The sequence below is a fragment of the Globicephala melas genome, chromosome 2, assembly GCF_963455315.2.
Source record: "Globicephala melas chromosome 2, mGloMel1.2, whole genome shotgun sequence".
NCBI classification, from domain to species: domain Eukaryota; kingdom Metazoa; phylum Chordata; class Mammalia; order Artiodactyla; family Delphinidae; genus Globicephala; species Globicephala melas.
Genome location: NC_083315.2, coordinates 76,984,500 through 77,003,824, shown reverse-complemented (window position 1 = coordinate 77,003,824; position 19,325 = coordinate 76,984,500). Strand labels below are relative to the sequence as shown.

The 19,325-nt window shown below is 36.0% G+C and overlaps 1 protein-coding gene across 2 annotated transcripts in view; it reads right to left on the bottom strand.

Moving 5' to 3' along the window:
- MNS1 (meiosis specific nuclear structural 1) overlaps positions 1-19,325 on the bottom strand; it is an 85,182-nt gene that overhangs the window by 7,212 nt on the left and 58,645 nt on the right. For both annotated transcript variants that reach the window (XM_030878766.3, XM_030878764.3), the window contains 4 exons: positions 17,231-17,460; positions 16,079-16,295; positions 15,870-15,977; positions 1,039-1,296 (listed from right to left, as the gene is read on the bottom strand). In XM_030878766.3, coding sequence (XP_030734626.1) covers positions 1,039-1,296; positions 15,870-15,977; positions 16,079-16,295; positions 17,231-17,460 — 813 coding nt within the window. The remainder of the gene's footprint in view (positions 1-1,038; positions 1,297-15,869; positions 15,978-16,078; positions 16,296-17,230; positions 17,461-19,325) is intronic.

Below are 19,325 nucleotides of genomic sequence, written 5' to 3'. Positions count from 1 at the left end.
CTTAAAAATATTTGCCATATGCCTAATCTGTACTTTTCATATTTAGAGTTCTTTATCTTTTCAAAACACTTACACATTTTCTTATTTGGTTCTTAAAGTATTATTTCAGTTTTACGGATGAAACACAAATACACAAATCAATGTGTCCAAAGTCACAAACCTAGTTTCCTCACCAATTCTTAAATCCACATTTCCAACTAAGAAATCTTCCCCTGGGCCTCAAAATCAATGTGGACAAAATGGAATTATATACTCCCTCAAAATCTGTTTTTCTTTGTACATACACTTTCTGTAGCACATCACCACTCACTGAAGATGGAAGTACATAATAGCATTATTTATTAGTAGTAGCCTAATTCTTCTTTCAACTCTCCAGAACTAATTGGTCACCAAGCCCCATCCACTCTACCTTCCTAACATCTCACAGATGGATCCCTTCTCTGTTCACATGGGTTTTCATCACCTATCACTGGGATAACTATAATAACTTCCTTACTGATCTTCCTGTCTCTGGTCTTACTCCCCTCACATCTGTCCTCAACACTGCTACCTGAGTCATCCTTCCAAGTGCAGATCTTATCATGTAGCTTTCTTAATTCTTCAGTGGGTCTCCCTGGATAAAGTCCACCATTAGAATAGCAGCCAGGGCATTCATGATCTGTCTCCTCTCTGCCATACCAAGATGTCCATGTCTGTATAATTATCATCACATGCACTTGATATATCTTTATAATCATTGTTTTTAAGGTATTTTTCTTAAACACCACCAAAAACTCATAGATGATATGGACTTAGTCATATTTATCTTTGTGTTCTCAACACCAACCAATGTCTAACACACAGAAAGCATCAATAAATATTTTCTAGATTCACTGATTAACAAGTGGTCAGAAAATTTATATATCATATGATTAGTAAATGGATATCTAACATCTGGCACATAAACGGTTCTCAGTTAAATGTTTAGTGGATAAATAAATTAGCTGGTTGTTATTCAATGATAATTACCAAAAAAAAACCCAAAATACTTTTCCTTACTTTTTCTGCAAGGAACTGGTTGCGACGCTCTTCAATAAGTTTTTCCACAGCCCTCTTGTGTTCTAGTTGCTTCATTCTTTGCTTCTGAGCATTCATTAATTCTATTCGATCATCCTCAGCAAATTTCGCCAGCATAGCTTTTCTAAAGATCTCCTCTTCCTCTTTTGCAGCCTGAAGTACTAGTTCCTTCAAGGCCATTTGTTCCATAAAATTTTGCTTCAACTCCTTTTGCTTTCTCGATTTCTCTTCTGCTTCTTCCTAAATCACAATACATATAAAAGTTAATTCAGTAACTATGTCTTTACAGCAGATTTATAAAGAGAGGGTAGGACAGAGTTTGATTAAGCTTAGTGTTACGATACGAAATAAAACTGAAAAATTAAGGCTTTTCAAGGTAACACTTGCCCCATCCTTTAAAAACTAATAGTTACACAAAGTACATGTTACCCTTGGATTGCCTCCTATTACTTATTTTAATTAATATATATTTACCACCTTGTTTCTGTAGTCAGAATTAACGCATTAACTTTGAAAATAGCTGATATAAAAAATTTTTGCATATCTCAGTTTATTAAATTTGTCATCTGTATAATTTGTACCAACTATGAATCATTCTAGAAACTTGTGTTCAAATCATTGATAAATATTTTTCAGAACAATAATCTAGCAATGACAATCAGAGTATTTCAGGGAAATTCAAATTTACTTGAAGCAGTTAAAGTCCTTTCCTACAAGGTTTAATTTCCCCAACATTTTATTATGAAAAATTTCAAAAAATACAAAGAATTTTACAGTCATCACCCATTTTTGCTGTATCATCTATCTATTCAATTAGGACCGATGTAAATTTTAAATCATTTGCTAATCTAACAAACTTTGTTCAATTCTAATACAAGCTCCAGGTAGGCCAGAATCTTCAAAGCATTCAAAATATTGCCTTAACAACACCCAGATGGCCAAGGTTCTTACCTACAGATAAAACAAACTACAAGGGATTTACTATAGGCCATCAGGTGGCATACAGAACTTCCAGGAAGGCCAGGGAACCAAGCTGCCCTCACACTGCTCAAGTCCTATTATGGTAACTCTGACTGCTATCTCATTTTGCTCACTTCCATCTTCACACCTTGAAGTGGGGGTGATGACTGTTGGAGGTAACATAGTTCATATGAAGAATTCTAGCTAAAAGAAGAGAAATATAGTTTTAACTTTATAGTCTTTATAATAAAGACAAATGAATTTAAAACGGGGTAGGATGTGGTAGGAGTAGGAGTGGGTTTTAAGAGAGCCAATCTGCAGTATCAGTTACAGCAACTTTGTTCATTATATTGATCATTCAGCCTCTTTTTTTTCATTTATCCCTATCTAATCCTCTTTTCAAATCCTACCTCCATAGTCTCCTCTAATCACTCTAACTCAAACTTCTCTTTGTGAGCTCTTATACCATTTAATATTCCATCATTTAATTTTATTCCATATATACATGCCTCATCTCCTCACTAAAAATAAATTCATAGGTGGCATATCTTATATTCCTTTGGGATGCTGGGCACGTAATGATTTTGTAATATATAGTTTGTGTTTATTTGCCATATATCTCATAGAAGTCAAAGGCTCACTGAAGGCAGAGATGCTGTGTCAGTTAGCTTTGAATTCCTCCAGAGCTTATCATAATACTTTGCACAGAGAAATTCAGTACATATTGAACTAAATGAACTGTTGACATGCCTGGCAACCATCTCCCATACAAATTTTAGTTTAATCCAATGGTGAAGACATCTGGCTAAAGAACAGGGAAGAGTTTGGCAAAACAACACACCATTTATTATGTTTTTTCAACCAGAAAAGTATTCATGTACTCTGATGTGTCTGGATCAGGATTATGTAGTTACATAATATGAACTGTATAATTTTCCATCCTTTTCTGTGTTCTAAAACCCATTATGTGGTTTGAGGAACAGCTCTTCACTGAAGGTTTGAAGTAATTTGCTGTAAAACTACTCTGAGGCTGGAAACTTTTTAGAGATATCTTAGTCTGGGTTCTCCTCTGAAAGCAGAGCCTTAAACAAGGACTTATATATAGATATTTTACTGGGGAGGGAATCTCAGTGGTGAGGGACAGAGTAAAACAAGGAAAGAAGAAAAGCCAACACAAGGGTACATCACTGAGCTGGTTACCGCCTCAGACAACTGAGGCTTAATCCTGCCAGGACCTTGTGAGGAATGCATGGAGCACCTTTTAGGACCTTCCCAAAGGCCGCCAGGCAGAGAAGAATTTATCCCTCAATTTCTGTCCACTGTTGGTTGAGGGATGCCCCAAAGGATGTTACCTCCCTGCCCCCACACACACCCCTGCACTTTAAGAAGCCGTCAGCACAGAGTCCGTCTGAGCCCTCACAACTGTTCCCCAAAGCTGTCACTGAAATCAGAGGTGAGACTGAGAAGATGTGAGGCAGGGCACAAAAGTCTTGTGATAGAGGAAATATCCTTAATAATCTTATTTTGTCTAGTTTTCCTACATTTTTTGAAATCACTGTATTTTTAATGCAGAAAATTATGCCATTGAGATTTTCATTTTATTAGTAGATAATTGAACAACTTTTCAGTATTTTTCTAATCTACTCTCTTTATAGACCCTTTATTCCTTCAAATTTTGTTTTCACCTTTTTTCTTTTTTATTACGTTTTTCCAGAGTAAAATCTTTTTCCTCCCAATATTAAGCAACTGGATTAATAAATGCTAATGTGTTCTCCTGATTTTTGGTTTATTTCTACTTGTATCTTTATTATTTCCTTCCATATTCTTGCCTCATACTTGAATTTATATTGTTTTCTCAGTTACTGAGTTGGGTGCTTACACAGTTTTTTCTAATATTTCTCATTTAATAATTAATTGCCTGATAGATTTTGATAGGTCATAATCTTATCCTCTGAATTTTGTGCAAATATCCTCTTCAACCAATAATAATTGAAAAGAAAGTTTTTAGATTTTCAGTTAGTAGTTTAAAATATTTGTTATTAATTTCTAGTGATGTTTAAACACGCTTTCCCCTTGTATTATTCCAGTAAATTTTCTTTGGCGATCTAACAGCTTTTAAAGTTACGTACTTCAGTACAACGTTACATGGAAGATTAATGTTCATTCTGTTATACCTCCCTTGGTGATTATACCTTTTATCTGTGGTATCTGGGATTCATTTGATGTTCCACTTACCTAGTGATAACCCTGCCTACCTGCTTCCCATTTGGTCATATATGCCTGTTATGCCTTCCTCCATCATTTTATTCTTAATGCTTTTGGGGTTATTTGACATTAGGTATCTATAAGTGGATTACATTAAGATACTTTTTTTAAAAAACTGGACACATTTTATATTCTTACATGCAGTTAATTAAGGATTTACATGAAATAAGTATTGATATTTTACATGGTATCTATTTCCTCCTCATTAATGAAACAGTATCTAAAATAATGTTCCATTTTTATATAGCTGATAATATTACAAATAATAGTACTAATAGCTATAATATATTGTGTACTTGGCTATTCATATATCTAGTTTTACAAACTGTTCAAACTTTTGGGAATTCCCTGGTGGTCCAGTGGATGGGACTCCACACTGTCACTGCTTAGGGCATGGGTTCAATCCCTGGTCAAGGAACTAAGATCCTGCAAGCCATGCAGTGTGGCCAGAACAAACAAAGTGTTCAAACTTTTGGCTCATTTAAAAAAACTGGGGGGCTTCCCTGGTGGTGCAGTGGTTGGGAATCCACCTGCCGATGCAGGGGACATGGGTTCGAGCTCTGGTCCAGGAAGATCCCATATGCCGCAGAGCAGCTGAGCCCGTGCACCACAACTGCTGAGCCTGCGCTCTGGAGCTCGTGAGCCACAACTACTGAAGCCCATGCACCTGGAGCCTGTGCTCTGCAACAAGAGAAGCCACCGCAGTGAGAGGCCCACACACTGCAGTGAAGAGTGGCCCCTGCTCGCCGCAACTAGAAAGAAAGCCCGCGCACAGCAACAAAGACCCAATGCAGCCAAAAATAAATTAATTTTTTTAAATGGGTTTTTTATATTTTTTATCAAGTTATGAGTGTTCTTTATATATTCTGGATAAAGGTTATTTGTAAGATATACATATAGGGAATATTTTCTCCCAAACTGTGGCTTGCATTTTCATTTTCCTAACCATGTTAAGAAATTATTAATTTTTTAAAAAAATTTATTTATTTTTTGGCTGCGTTTGGTCTTCATTGCTGCACGTGGGCTTTCTCTAGTTGCGGCAAGCGGGGCTACTCTTCTTAGTGGTGTGCATGCTTCTCATTGCGGTGGCTTCTCTTGTTGCAGAGCATGGGCTCTAGGCATGCAGGCTTCAGTAGTCGTGGCTCACGGGCTGTAGGCACGCAGGCTCAGTAGTTGTGGCACACGAGCTTAGCTGCTCCATGGCATGTGGGATCTTCCCGGACCAGGGATCGAGCCTGTGTCCCCTGCCTTGGCAGGCGGATTCTTAACCACTGCACCACCAGGGAAGTCCGGAAATTATTAATTTCAATGTAGCCAGTTTATAAATTTTTTTTATGCCTCATGACTTTTTTATCCTTCTAAAAAATTTTTGCCATTCTCAAGTTTATAACAACCTTCTCTTATGTCTTCGTCTAGAAATTTTTTAGTTTCAGTTTTTTTGTGTTATAGCATGATAGAATATAACAAGTGTTGGCAAGGATGTGCAGAAATTGGAACCCTCCTGCACTGGTAGTAGTAATGTACAATGGTGCAGCCTTTGTGGAAAAACAGTTGGGCACTTCCTCAAAAAAGTAAACACAGAATTACAATATGACTCAGCAATACCACTGCTAGGTATTTACCCAAAAGAATTTGAAAAAGATATTCAAACAAAAACTTGTACACAAATGTTCATAGCAGTAACATTCACGACAGTCAAAAAAAAAGGTGTAAACAAACCAAATATCCATAAACTGTCAAATGGATAACAAAATGTTACATATCCATGCAATGGACTATTACTCAGCCAAAAAAAGGAATGAAATACTGCTACCTGCTACAAAATGGGTAAACCTCCAAAATATTATTCTAAGGGGGAAAAAAATCCCAACACAAAAGATCACGTATTGTATGATCCCACTTATATGATATACCCAGAATAGCCAAATTCATAAAGACAGAAAGCAGATTAGTAGTTGCCAGGGTCTAGGAGAGCACAGAAGGGGCAGTGACTGCTTAATGCAGGTATCCTTTTGGGGTAATGAAAATGTTTTGGAACTAGACAGAGATAATGGTTGCACAATATTGTGAATGTACTAAATGCTGCTTTAAAATAGTTAAAGTAGTCAATTTTATGTTACATGAATTTTACCTTAATTAAAAAAAAACACTTTAAGGAGAAACACACAAATCCACAAATATATGGTTAGAGTCATCAGCAATCCTCTCTCCACAACTGATATAACAACTAAATAGAAAATCAGCAAGGATATAGAAGAACTCAACAAAACTATCAATCAGTAGGATCTAATTGACATTTATAGAACATTTCACCCAAAATAGCAGAATACATATTCTTTTTAAATGTTCACAGAATTTAAAGCAAATAAAATCATATTGAGTGTGTTCTCTGATCACAATGGAATCAAACTAGAAATCAATAATTTAAAAAAAACACAAAAATCTCTGGACATTTGGGCACTAAGTAACACACTTTTAAGTAATCCATTGGTTAAAGAGGAAGTCTCAAGAAAATAAATACACCAGAGTTAATGCAAATGAAAACAAGACATCAAAACTTGTAAGATGAAACTGAAACAGTTTTGAGAGAAATTTATAGCACCAAATGCATACATTTTGTAAAATGCATTTATAGCATTAAGGGCATGCATGTAGGAAATGTCTCAAATCAATAATCTAAGCTAAAAACAAAACAAACAAAAAACTACATCTTAACCAACAAGGACCTACTGTATAGCACAGGGAACTATTCTCAATATCCTGTAATAACCTATAAGGAAAAAGAGTCTGAAAAAGAATTTTAAAATTAATAATAATCTAAGCTACTACACCTCAGGAACCCATAAAAAGGAAGCAGAAGGAAGTAAATGAAGAGCAGAAATCAGTGGAATTGAAAATAGAAAACCAATAGACAATATCAATTAGGCAAAAGGCTGGCTCTCTTTAAAATATCAATGAAATTGAAACCATGAATCTCCTAGAAGGAAACACAGGGGGGTAAGTTCCTCTATATCAGTCTTGGCAATATTTTTTTTGTTATTTGACACCAAAAGCAAAATAGACAAGTGGGATTACATCAAACTAAAAAGCTTCTGCACAGCGAAGAAAATCATCAACAAAATGAAAAGGCAACCTATGGAATGGGAGACAACATTTGCAAATCCTGTATCTGATAGGAGTTAATGTCCAAAATACATAAAGATGACATAAAATTTAACAGAAAAGAACAGAAAAACCCAATTAAAAAATGGGCAGAGTATCTGAACAGATTTTTTTTCCAAAGAAGATATACAAATAGCCAACAGGTACATGAAAAGGTACTCAACATCACTAAACATCAGGGAAATGCAAATCAAGATCACAATGAGATACCTGTTAGAATGGCTATCATCAAAAAAAACCTGAGAGATAATAAGAGTTGGGTGCCTATGTGGTAGAAAGGGAACCCTTATCACTGTGGGTGGAAATGTAAATTGGTAGCCAGTATAGAGGTTCCACAAAACATTAAAGATAGAACTATCATGTGATCCAGCAATCCCACTTCCAGGTATATATCCAAAGGAAATGAAAACAGGATCTTAACAAGGTATATGCACTCCCATGTTCATTGCAGTATTACTCACAATAGCAAAAATATGGAAACAACCTAATTGTCCATCAACATATGAATGGATAAAAAAATGTGGTACATCTATATAAAATGGAATATTATTCAGCCATAAAAAAAGAATGAAATCCTGCTATTTTTGACAACATGGATGGGCCCTGAGGGCTTTATGCTAAGTGAAATGAGCTGGACAAAGAAAGACAAATATTGCATGGTAACACTTATGTGTGGAATCAAAAAAGAAAAAAAAATGTCAAACTCATTGAAAGAGAAAGTTGAAAAGTGGTTGCCAGAGGCTGGCAGGCGGGGGAAATAGGAAGAGATTGGTAAAACGGTACAAATTTCTGGATCTAAAACAAATGAGGTCTGAGGATCTAGTGTAAAACATGGTGACTATAGTTGATAACACTTTCTTGTATAAATGAAATTTCCAAAGAGAGTAGAACTTAAAATATTCTCACACATAAAAAAACAAATCTGTTAAGTGACAGATGTGTAATTAACTAGATGGGGGAATCTTTTTACAATGTAAATGTTTATCAAATCACCACAGTGTACACTTTAAATATCTTACAATTTTATGTGGCAATTATACCTCAAGAAAGCTGAAATTTAAAGAAAAATCAGATAAAATTAAATCCTAATGTAAGAGTGACCAAAAAAAGGAAGAAACAAACTATCAATACCAGAAATGAAACACTAGAGACTCTGCAGACATTAAAAGGATAATAGTACAAACTATTCTACACACCTAAGTTTGACAATTTAGACAAAATGGATCACTTCTTTGAAAAACACAAGTCACCAAAACTCACCAAATATGAAATAAGATAATTTGAATAACTCTATTCAGTAACTAATAAGAATATTGAGGGGATGAGACAAGATGGTGGGGTAGTAGGACTTGAGCTCACCTCCTCTCATGAAAATACCAAAATTACAACTAACTGCTGAACAACCATCGACAAAAAAGACTGGAACCTACCATACAAGATGTTCTACATCCAAAGACAAAGAAGAAGCCACAACTAGACGGTACGAAGAGTGCTTTCATGATATAATCAAATCCCATACCTGCGAGGTGGGTGACATGCAAACTGGAAAATAATTATATCGCAGAGGTTCTCCCACAGGAGTGAGAGTTCTGAGCCCCACGTCAGGCTCCCCAGCCTGAGGGTCTGGCGTTGGGAGGAGGGACAAGTGTACACGGAACATTCTCCAGGATAGATCACAAGCTAAGCCACAAAGGAAGCCTCAGTCAATTTAAGTAAATTGAAATCATATCAAGCATCTTTTCTGACCACAGTGCTATAAGATTAGAAATCAACTACAAGGACTTCCCTGGTGGTGCAATGGTTAAGAATCCACCTGACAATGCAGGGGACACGGGTTAGAGCCCTGGTCTGGGAAGATCCCACATGCCATGGAGCAACTAAGCCCGTGTGCCACAAATACTGAGCCTGCATGCCACGACTACTGAAGCCCGCACGCCTAGAGCCCATGCTCCACAACAAAGAGAAGCCACCACAATGAGAAGCCTGTGTACCACATCGAATAGTAACCCGTGCTTGCCACAACTACAGAAAGCCCGTGCTTAGCAACAAAGACCCAATGCAGCCAAAAATAAATTTTAAAATTTATAAATTAAAAAAAATCAACTACAAGAAAAAAACTGTAAAAAACACAAACATATGGAGGCTAAACTATGTATTACTGAACAACTGATGGATCACTGAAGAAATCAAAGAGTAAATCAAAACATACCTAGAAACAAATGAAAATGAAACCTCAATGATCCAAAACCTATGGGATGCAGCAAAAGCAGTTCTAAGAGGGAAGTTTATAGCAATACAATCTTAACTCAGGAAACAAGAAAAATCCCAAATAAACCACTTACCATTACACCTAAAGCAACTAGAGAAAGAAAAACAGACAACACCCAAAGTTAGTAGAAGGAAAGAAATCATAAACATCAGAACAGAAATAAATGAAACAGGGATGAAGGAAACAATAGAAAAGGTCAATGAAACTAAAAGCTGGTTCTTTGAAAAGATAAACAAAATTGATAAACCTTTAGCCAGACTCATCAAGAAAAAAAGGGAGAGGGCTCAAATCAATAAAATTAGAAATGGAAACGGAAAAGTTACAATGGACACCACAGAAATACAAAGGATCATAAGAGACTACTACAAGCAACTATACACCAATAAAATGGATAACCTAGAAAAAACGGACAAATTCTTAGAAAGGTACAACTTTCCAAGACTGAACCAGGAAGAAATAGAAAATATTGAGTTGGCCAAAAAGTTCGTTCAGGTTTTCCTGTAACATTTCATGGAAAAACCCAAACGAACCTTTTGGCCAACCCAATACAAACAGACCTATCACAAGTACTGAAATTGAAACTGTGATTAAAAATCTTCCAACAAAAAAAAGCCCAGGACTAGAACTCTAGCAAACACAGCTGAATTCCAGCAAACATTTAGAGAAGAGATAACACCTATCCTTCTGAAACTCTTCCAAAAATTGCAGAGGAAGGAAACACTCCCAAACTCATTCTATGAGGCCACCATCACCCTGATACCAAAACCAGACAAAGATACCACAAAAAAGAAAATTACAGTCCAATATCTCTGATGAACACAGACGCAAATATCCTCAACAGAATACTAGCAAGCTAAATCCAACAATACATTAAAAGGATCATACACCATGATCCAGTGGGATTTATCCCAGAGATGCAAGGATTTTTCGATATCTGCAAGCAAATCAATCAGTGTGATACACCACATTAACAAATTGAAGAATAAAAACCATATGCCCATCTCAATAGTTGCAGAAAAAGCTTTTGAAAATATTCAACACCCTTTCATGATAAAAACTCTTCAGAAAGTGGGAATAGAGGGAACATACTTCCACATAATAAAGGCCATATATGACAAACCCACAGCAAACATCCTTCTCAACGGTGAAAAGCTGAAAGCATTTTCTCTAAGATCAGGAACAAGACAAGGATGTACACTCTCATCACTATAATTCAACATATTTTTGGAAGTCCTAACATGCAATCAGAGAAGAAAAAGAAACAGAAGGAATCCAAATTGGAAAAGATGAAGTAAAACTGTCACTGTTTGGAAAAGATGAAGTAGCATGTATGACATGCTACTATACATAGAAAATCCTAAAGATGCTACCAGAAAACTACTAGAGCTCAACAATGAATTCGGTAAAGTTGCAGGATACAAGGTTAATACACAGAAATCTCTTACATTTCTACACAATAACAATGAAAGATCAGATAGAGAAACTAAGAAAACTATTCCATTTACCATTGCATCAAAAAGAATAAATTACCTGAGAATAAACCCACCTAAGGAGGCAAAAGACCCTTACTCTGAAGAGTATAAAGTACTGATAAAAGAAATCAAAGATGACACAAACAGATAGACAGATATACCATGCTCTTGGATTGGAAGAATCGATATTGTTAAAATGATTATACTACAAAAGGCAACCTACAGATTCAATGCAATCCCTGTCAAATTACCAATGGCATTTTTCATAGAACAAAAAATTTCACAATTCGTATAGAAACACAAAAGACCCCAAATAGCCAAAGCAATCCTGAGAAAGAAAAACAGAGCTGGAGGAATCATGCTCCCTGACTTCAGATTATACTATAAAGCCTCAGTCATGAACACAGTATGGTAGGGCTTCCCTGGTGGCGCACTGGTTAAGAATCTGCCTGCCAATGCAAGGGACACAGATTCGAGCCCTGGTCTGGGAAGATCCCACATGCCGTGAGCAACTAAGCCCATGCGCCACAACTGCTAGCCTGCGCTCTAGAGCCCGTGTGCCACAACTACTGAGCCCACGTGCCACAACTACTGAAGCCCACGTACCTAGAGCCCATGCTCCACAACTGGAGAAGCCACCGCAGTGAGAAGCCCGCTCACCACAACAAAGAGTAGCCCCTGCTTGCCGCAACTAGAGAAAGCTCACGTGCAGCAATGAAGACCTAATGCAGCCAAAACAAACAAACAAACAAAAAACAGTATGGTACTTGCACAAAAACAGAAATATAGATCAATGGAATAGGACAGAAAGCCCAGAGATAAACCCACGCATCTATGGTCAACTAATCTATGACAAAGGAGGCAAGAATATACAATGGAGAAAAGACAGTCTCTTCAATAAGTGGTGGTGGGAAAACTGGACAGCTACAAGTAAAAGAATGAAATTAGAACATTCTCTAATACCATACACAAAAATAAACTCAAAATGGATTAAAGACCTAAATGTAAGACCAGATACTAGAAAACTCTTAAAAGGAAAACATAGGCAGAACACTCTTTGACAAAAATTGTAGCAATATCTTTTTTGATCCACCTCTAAGAGTAATGGAAATAAAAACAAAAATAAACGAATGAGACCTAATGAAACTTAAAAGCTTTTGAACAGCAAAGGAAGCCATAAACAAAATGAAAAGACAACCCACAGAATGGGAGAAAATATTTGGAAATAATGCAACTGACAAGGGCTTACTCTCTAAAGTATACAAACAGCTCATACAGTTCAATATCAAAAAAACAAACAACCCAATCAAAAAATGGGCAGAAGATCTAAAGAGACATTTCTCCAAAGAAGACATACAGATGGCCAAAAAGCACACAAAAACATGCTCAATATCACTAAAACTACAATGAGATATCACACCACATTGGTCAGAAGAGCCATCATCAAAAAGTCTACAACAATAAATGCCAGAGTGGGTGTGGAAAAAAGGGAACCCTCCTACACTGTTGGTGGGAATGTAAATTGGTACAACCACTACGGAGAATGGTATGGAGGTTCTCTAAAAAACGAAAAATAGAGCTACCATTTGACTCAGCAATCCCACTCCTGGGCATATATCCAGAGAAAATCATAATTCGAAAAGATACATGCAGCCCAGAGTTCACTGCAGCACTATTTACAGTAGCCAAAACATGGAAGCAACCTAAATGTCCATCAACAGAGGAATGGATAAAGAAGATGTGGTACGTATATACAATGGAATATTACTCAGCCATAAAAAAGAATGAAATAATGCCATTTCCAGCAACATGGATGGACCTAGATATTATCATACTAAATGAAGTCAGAGAGAGAAAGATAAATATCATATGATATCACTTATATGTGGAATCTAAAAAACAATAGAAATGAACTTACTTACAAAACAGAGACTCACAGCCTTCGAAAACAAATCTATGGTTACCAAAGGGGAAAGGTGGGGGGGAGTGATAAATTAGGCGTTTGGGATTAACATACACACACCACTATATATAAAATAGATAATCAACAAGGACCTACTGTATAGCACAGGGAACTCTCAATATTCTATAATAACCTATATGGTAAAAGAATCAGGAAAAGAATGGATATATGTATAACTGAATCACTTTGCTGTACACCTAAAAGTAACACAATATTATAAATCAACTATACTCCAATATAAAATAAAAACTTTAAAATAAATAAATATACAATAAAATATTGAATTAATATTTTAAAACTCTCAAAAAATAAAACTCCTAGCCTAGATAGTTTCACTGGAAAATTCTACCAAATGTTTAAAGAATTAACACCAATTCTAAACAATCTCTTCTAGAAAATAGAAGGAAATACTTCTCCATTCATTTTATGAAGACAGTATTACCCTGACACCAGTATAAAAAATGAAAACTAAAAACCAATATTCCTCATGAATATGGATGCAAAAATCCTTAACACATTATTAGGAAACTAAAATCCAGTCATATATTATAAGAAGTATACACCATGACCAAGTGAGATTTATTCCAGTGATGCAAGGTTGTTCAGTAACCCCCCAAAATCAATCAATGCAATCAACCAGGCTAAAGAAGAAAAAGTACATGGTCATATCAATAGATGTAGAAAAAGCATTTGAAAAAATTCAACACCCTTCATGACAAAAATCTTCAGAAAAACAGTGATAGGAGAAAAAGTCCTCAACTTTATAAAGAGCATCTACAAAAAAAAACTACAATTAACAGAATGCTTTTCCCCTGATAGATAACAAAGAAAGGTGATGTCTACTCTCATCACTTTTATTCAACATAGTGCTAGCCAGTGCTGAGTTTTAGCCAGTACAATAAGGCAAAAAAAGTAAATAAAAGGTATATAGATAAGAAAGCAAGAAATAAAACTGTCCCTGTTTGCAGAGGACATGACTATGTATGGAAAAACAAACAAACCAACTCCTACAGCTACTAAGTGAATTCAGCAAGGTCATGAGACGCAAGATAAACATTAAAAAAGTCAATTCACTAGCAATGAGTATGTGGACAATGATACTAAAACTTAAATTCCATTTACAATCACTCAAAAAACTGAAATACTTAGATGTAAATCTAACAAAACATGTACAGGATTTGTAAGCTGAAAACTATAAAACATTGATGAAAAAATTCAAAGATCATCTAAATAGACTTGACTCTTGAACAACACAGGGGTTAATCCACAAAATTTAGTCAGCTCTTTATATCCACAGTTGCTCTATATCTGTGGAATCAACCAACCATGGACTGTGTAAATAGTAGTATTTACTACTGAAAAATATCTGAAGATAAGTGGACTCACACAATTCAAACCCGTGTTGTTCAAGGGGCAACTGTAAGTGGAGAGTCATTCTGTGTTCATGGACTGGAAGACTCAATATAATGAATATGTCAATTTTCCCCAAATTGATATTCAGACTTAATATAATTCCTATCAAATTCCCCAATGACTATTTGTAGATACAGACAAGATTATCCTGCATGTCCGGAGCCTGTGCTCTGCAACGGGAGAGGCCACAACAGTGAGAGGCCCGCGTACCGCAAAAACAACAACAACAAAAAAAACTGTGGTACTGCTGAAGGGATAGACACATAGATCAACAGACAAAATAGAGATCCCAGGAATATACACACAAATATGCTCAACTGTGTTTTAAACAAAGGTACAAAAGCAACTCAATGTAAGAGAGAAAACCTTTTCAACAAATAGTGTGGAACAACTGGACACAGAGAAGCAAAAATGAAACCTGACCTAACTCTCATAGCTTATAAACAAAAATTAACTGAAAATGAAACCTTTTAGGGAAAAAAAGGAGAAATTCTTCAGGATGTAGGCAAAGACTTCCTAGAATTGATACCAAGGTATGATCCATAAAAACAGAAACTGATAAATTGGACTTCACAGAAATTGAAAACATTTACTTGGAAAACGACTTTGTTAAGAGGATGAAAAGACAAGCTATAGACTGAGTGAAAATATTTGTAAAACACACACCTGACAAAGGACTAGTACCTAGAATACATAAAGAACTCTTAAAATTCTACAATAAGTGAACAAAAAACACCCATTTAGAAAACTGACAAATCTTGATTTGTTGATATTATTGTTCAACACTATATTCCATGGTTTTCTGACTACTTATTTTATATAGTAATGAGAAGTATTGAAACATTCAAATATAAATAATTATGGATTTATTTCTCCTTTCAGTTTTTCCAGTTTTGCTGCATGTATTTTGAAGTTTTACTTAGGTTCACACACCTTTAGGGCTATTACATCCTCTACATGAATGTAGCCTATTCATCATGATTTCTACTCTAACATGCTCTTGTTTGGTGTTGGTATGGTATATCTTTCTCCATCCTTTTGCTTTTAAACCATATGTGTCTTCATATTTAAATTATGTTCCTTTGTAGATAATATACTTGCATCATGCTTTTGATGCACTTTGTGAACTGCTGCCTGGGTCTAGCATTTTTACCCATCCTAAAAATCTCTTTTAACTGTAGTGTTTATACTATTTACATATAAGGTAATGATCAATATGGTTAGGTTTAAATCTATTATCTTTCTACTGCTTCATCTCAAAATGATACTCTTCTCTATGTTAATCATTCCTTCAATTTCCAAAACTTACTTTTAGTTTCTTCCTATGTATTTCTGCTTGTTCTTCCTGGTATAATTCCTGTTGCACTTGTTCTAAATCTTCACGTTGTCGCAGCATTTCTTCCAATCTCTGAGTCAGCTATTAAATTTTAAAAAAACACACAAACATGTAAAGGAATCAAATTCTATGACAAATATTTCAGAATTTCTCCAGTGTTAAAGAAATGGTTATTTTAATACCATATTCTGAAGCTGTAGCCTTTTTTCTTCACCTTCTTGAACTTTTGCCATCCGATCTTCTTCTCTTTGTTGCTGCATCTTGGCAAACTCTATGATTTTTCTGTTTTCTTCTTCCATTTCCTCATGTTTCTTTTTTCTCCAGAGAGCCTGCTCTTTCTTAAAGTCTTCTATATACCTTCGAATTGTATTCATTTTTTCTAACTTTTGTTGTCTTTCCCTAAAAAGCAATAGTGAATGCAGTTGTATAGTAACAGAAATAATAATAAAATATCAAAAAATGTAAGTATCATTTCCTTCAGTTGATAATGATGTGGAGAAAAATGGCTTCCCTATTTACAATTTTTTCATTCTTTCATGCAACAAACATTTTGAGTGTTTACTATGTGCCACTAAATATAATAACAGATATGAATTTTCTCTGAGTCAACTACTACTATGCCTCTTCTCTAACCTATTATGATGTTTTATGCATCTCACTTCAGAAAGGCCACCACCTGTTTATATATGTTTCACAGCACTCTACACTTTAGCTGTCTACAAGGGAAACTGAACAGAAAACAAATTCTCTTGATATGGGCTTACTTAAGAAAATCAAAGTTTAGCCATTGTCAATAAGTATTTCTTAACTATCAGACAATTAATTACCATGCTAACAGAGATAAGTAAGACTTGGGGGCTTCCCTGGTGGTACAGTGGTTGGGAGTCCGCCTGCCAATGTGGGGGACACGTGTTCGAGCCCTGGTCCAGGAAGATCGCACATGTCGCGGAGCAACTAGACCCATGTGCCACAACTACTGAGCCTGCGCTCTAGAGCCCGCTAGCCACAACTACTAAAGCCCGCACACCTAGAGCCTGTGCTCCGCCACAAGAGAAGCCACTGCAATGAGAATCCTGCGCACCACAACAAAGAGTAGCCCCGGCTCGCCGCAACTAGAGGAAGCTGGCACACAGCAACAAAGACCCGACGCAGCCATGAAGAAAGAAAGAAAGAAATTTATAAAAAAAGAGAAGACTTGGTCTCAGTTTATGTGATAACATTTACTGGGACTTACCATGTACTGGGCACTGTTTAGGTGATTTCCTCTTCATGACAAGCCTGAGATAAATCTAATGTAAATGTTTAGGCATGTAAGAAAGTTGGGATAAACTTACAATTGATCTTCTTCATAGATTTTCCTAACAATTTCATCAATCATGAGTTTCTCTTTCAGCAGTTGCTCATAAGCTTCCTGCTTCTTCTTTCCTTGTTCTTCAAGTTGTTTCTCTAAGTCACGATTGTACTGTGCTTTTACTTTGTTTCGTTTTTCCTCCACAGCATTCTCTTCCTTTATTAATCTCTCGTGTTCTTCCATCATAGTTTTGGCAATTTCAGCATCACGTTTCTGTTATTAAAACAAAATTCATCTTTCCACTTTCAAATCTGAGCACAGTAGGATAGAATACTTTTAGCAGATGGAACTGAATACTATAAAGCCTGTTATATAAAATATTATGTAACTGTGTAGGTAAAAAGCAAAGGTAAGTCACTGTCACCTGAAGGGTTTGAATGATGAGTCAAACCCTAAAGAGGCTTTCCTATTCCTTCAAGTAGCTCTCTCAGGGCAATAAGGAGAATAAACTCCACATTTGAAAAACAGTAAGTAAAATTAGAAGTGCTTTGTTAACAACTATGTTAACTGCCAGAGCAGTAGTCATCTTTTTCATCTATTTAAAAGTTGATGTAGGCAATTTTCACAAATTTTAGCTCCACTGGGTATTGGCTGCTATTTAGAGTAAGGACAGTACTATCTTTTTTATACAGTTCTGCTATTAAATAGCTCTGAGCAGCTCTTAAGTTTCTCTCAGCCTAAATTTTCTTTCCTGCTACTGGCCTTTGAAGTCTCCTCTTTCTCATTTATTAAAGGCCCCTGGTAATCACTTTAATTTAATAAAAGGGTCACATATGTCACTGTGCCTGTTTTCTTAGGTTTTAATTCACTCATTCAAGACAATTCCTTCTGAGTTAGACACAACCCTGCTTCTTGAATGGGTTAACCTCCTTACTTGTTTTGAGCATTTTGAAATCATTTAACAAAATGTTTTAAAGTAAATATATTAGGGCACTTTAAAAAAATCATCCTTGGGCTTCCCTGGTGGTGCAGTGGTTGAGAGTCCGCCTGCCGATGCAGGGGACACGTGTTCGTGCCCCAGTCCGGGAAGCTCCCACATGCCGCGGAGTGGCTGGGCCCGTGAGCCATGGCTGCTGAGCCTGCGCGTCCAGAGCCTGTGCTCCACAACGGGAGAGGCCACAACAGTGAGAGGCCCGCGTACCTCAAAAAAAAAAAAAAAAAAAAAAAAGTCATCCTTTACCATTAGGATCACATCCCAAATGCTAGAATGGCTAGCAGCATCAAACATAAAAGAAGAAACAGATTAAAATATGAATGCTAATGCCATTCCTGATCTAATTGATGCCTTTAACATATACACTGTTAATATGACTTGACCAAAATTCTTTCTTTCCTTCTCTTTTCTTAGCACATGTTGTACTAGGCTCTATAGAAAAAATATGACAAGACAAAAACATGTATGTACAAATTATCACACACTTATAGAAGTACAATGTTCTCATTTCACAGATAAGAAAATTAAGGCTGAGAGAGCGAGCCAAAACTAGCACCTAAATATCCTGACACCTAGTCAAGTCCTAGGAGTATTTGACTTTAATTTTTGTGGATCAATTTTATTTAGAAAATAACAGCAATTCTTTCAACAGCCAGAATAAATATCTACAACTGCCTCGAATAATCTCAATTATCAAAATAATTAAACTGCAATCTACTGGTCAAATAGTACATTGTTTATGTTCTACTTTATTTTTTAAAGGGTAGAGTATGGCTCATGAAGTGAAGTCTCCTTACCCTCTCCTACCACCTGTCACACCAAAGGTTATCATGTTAACAGCATGCTGTACAACCCACCAGACTTCTTCTATACTAACACACATGCACACACACATTTCACTATGGCCAGCATCTGTTCTTATTTGAAGCCTGTATAACACTGCACTGGTCAAGTATTTTGATATCACCCCTCTAATTCTATGTGTGTGTGAACATGTGTGTTGATATACAGAACACATATGTGTGTGTATATACATGCACACACAGATGCTGATATACACATACATACATGTACAAGTTTTAAAAAATGTACTGTGAAATGTATTATTCTCCAAATTATTTTGCAACTTGCTTTTTTTCCTTTT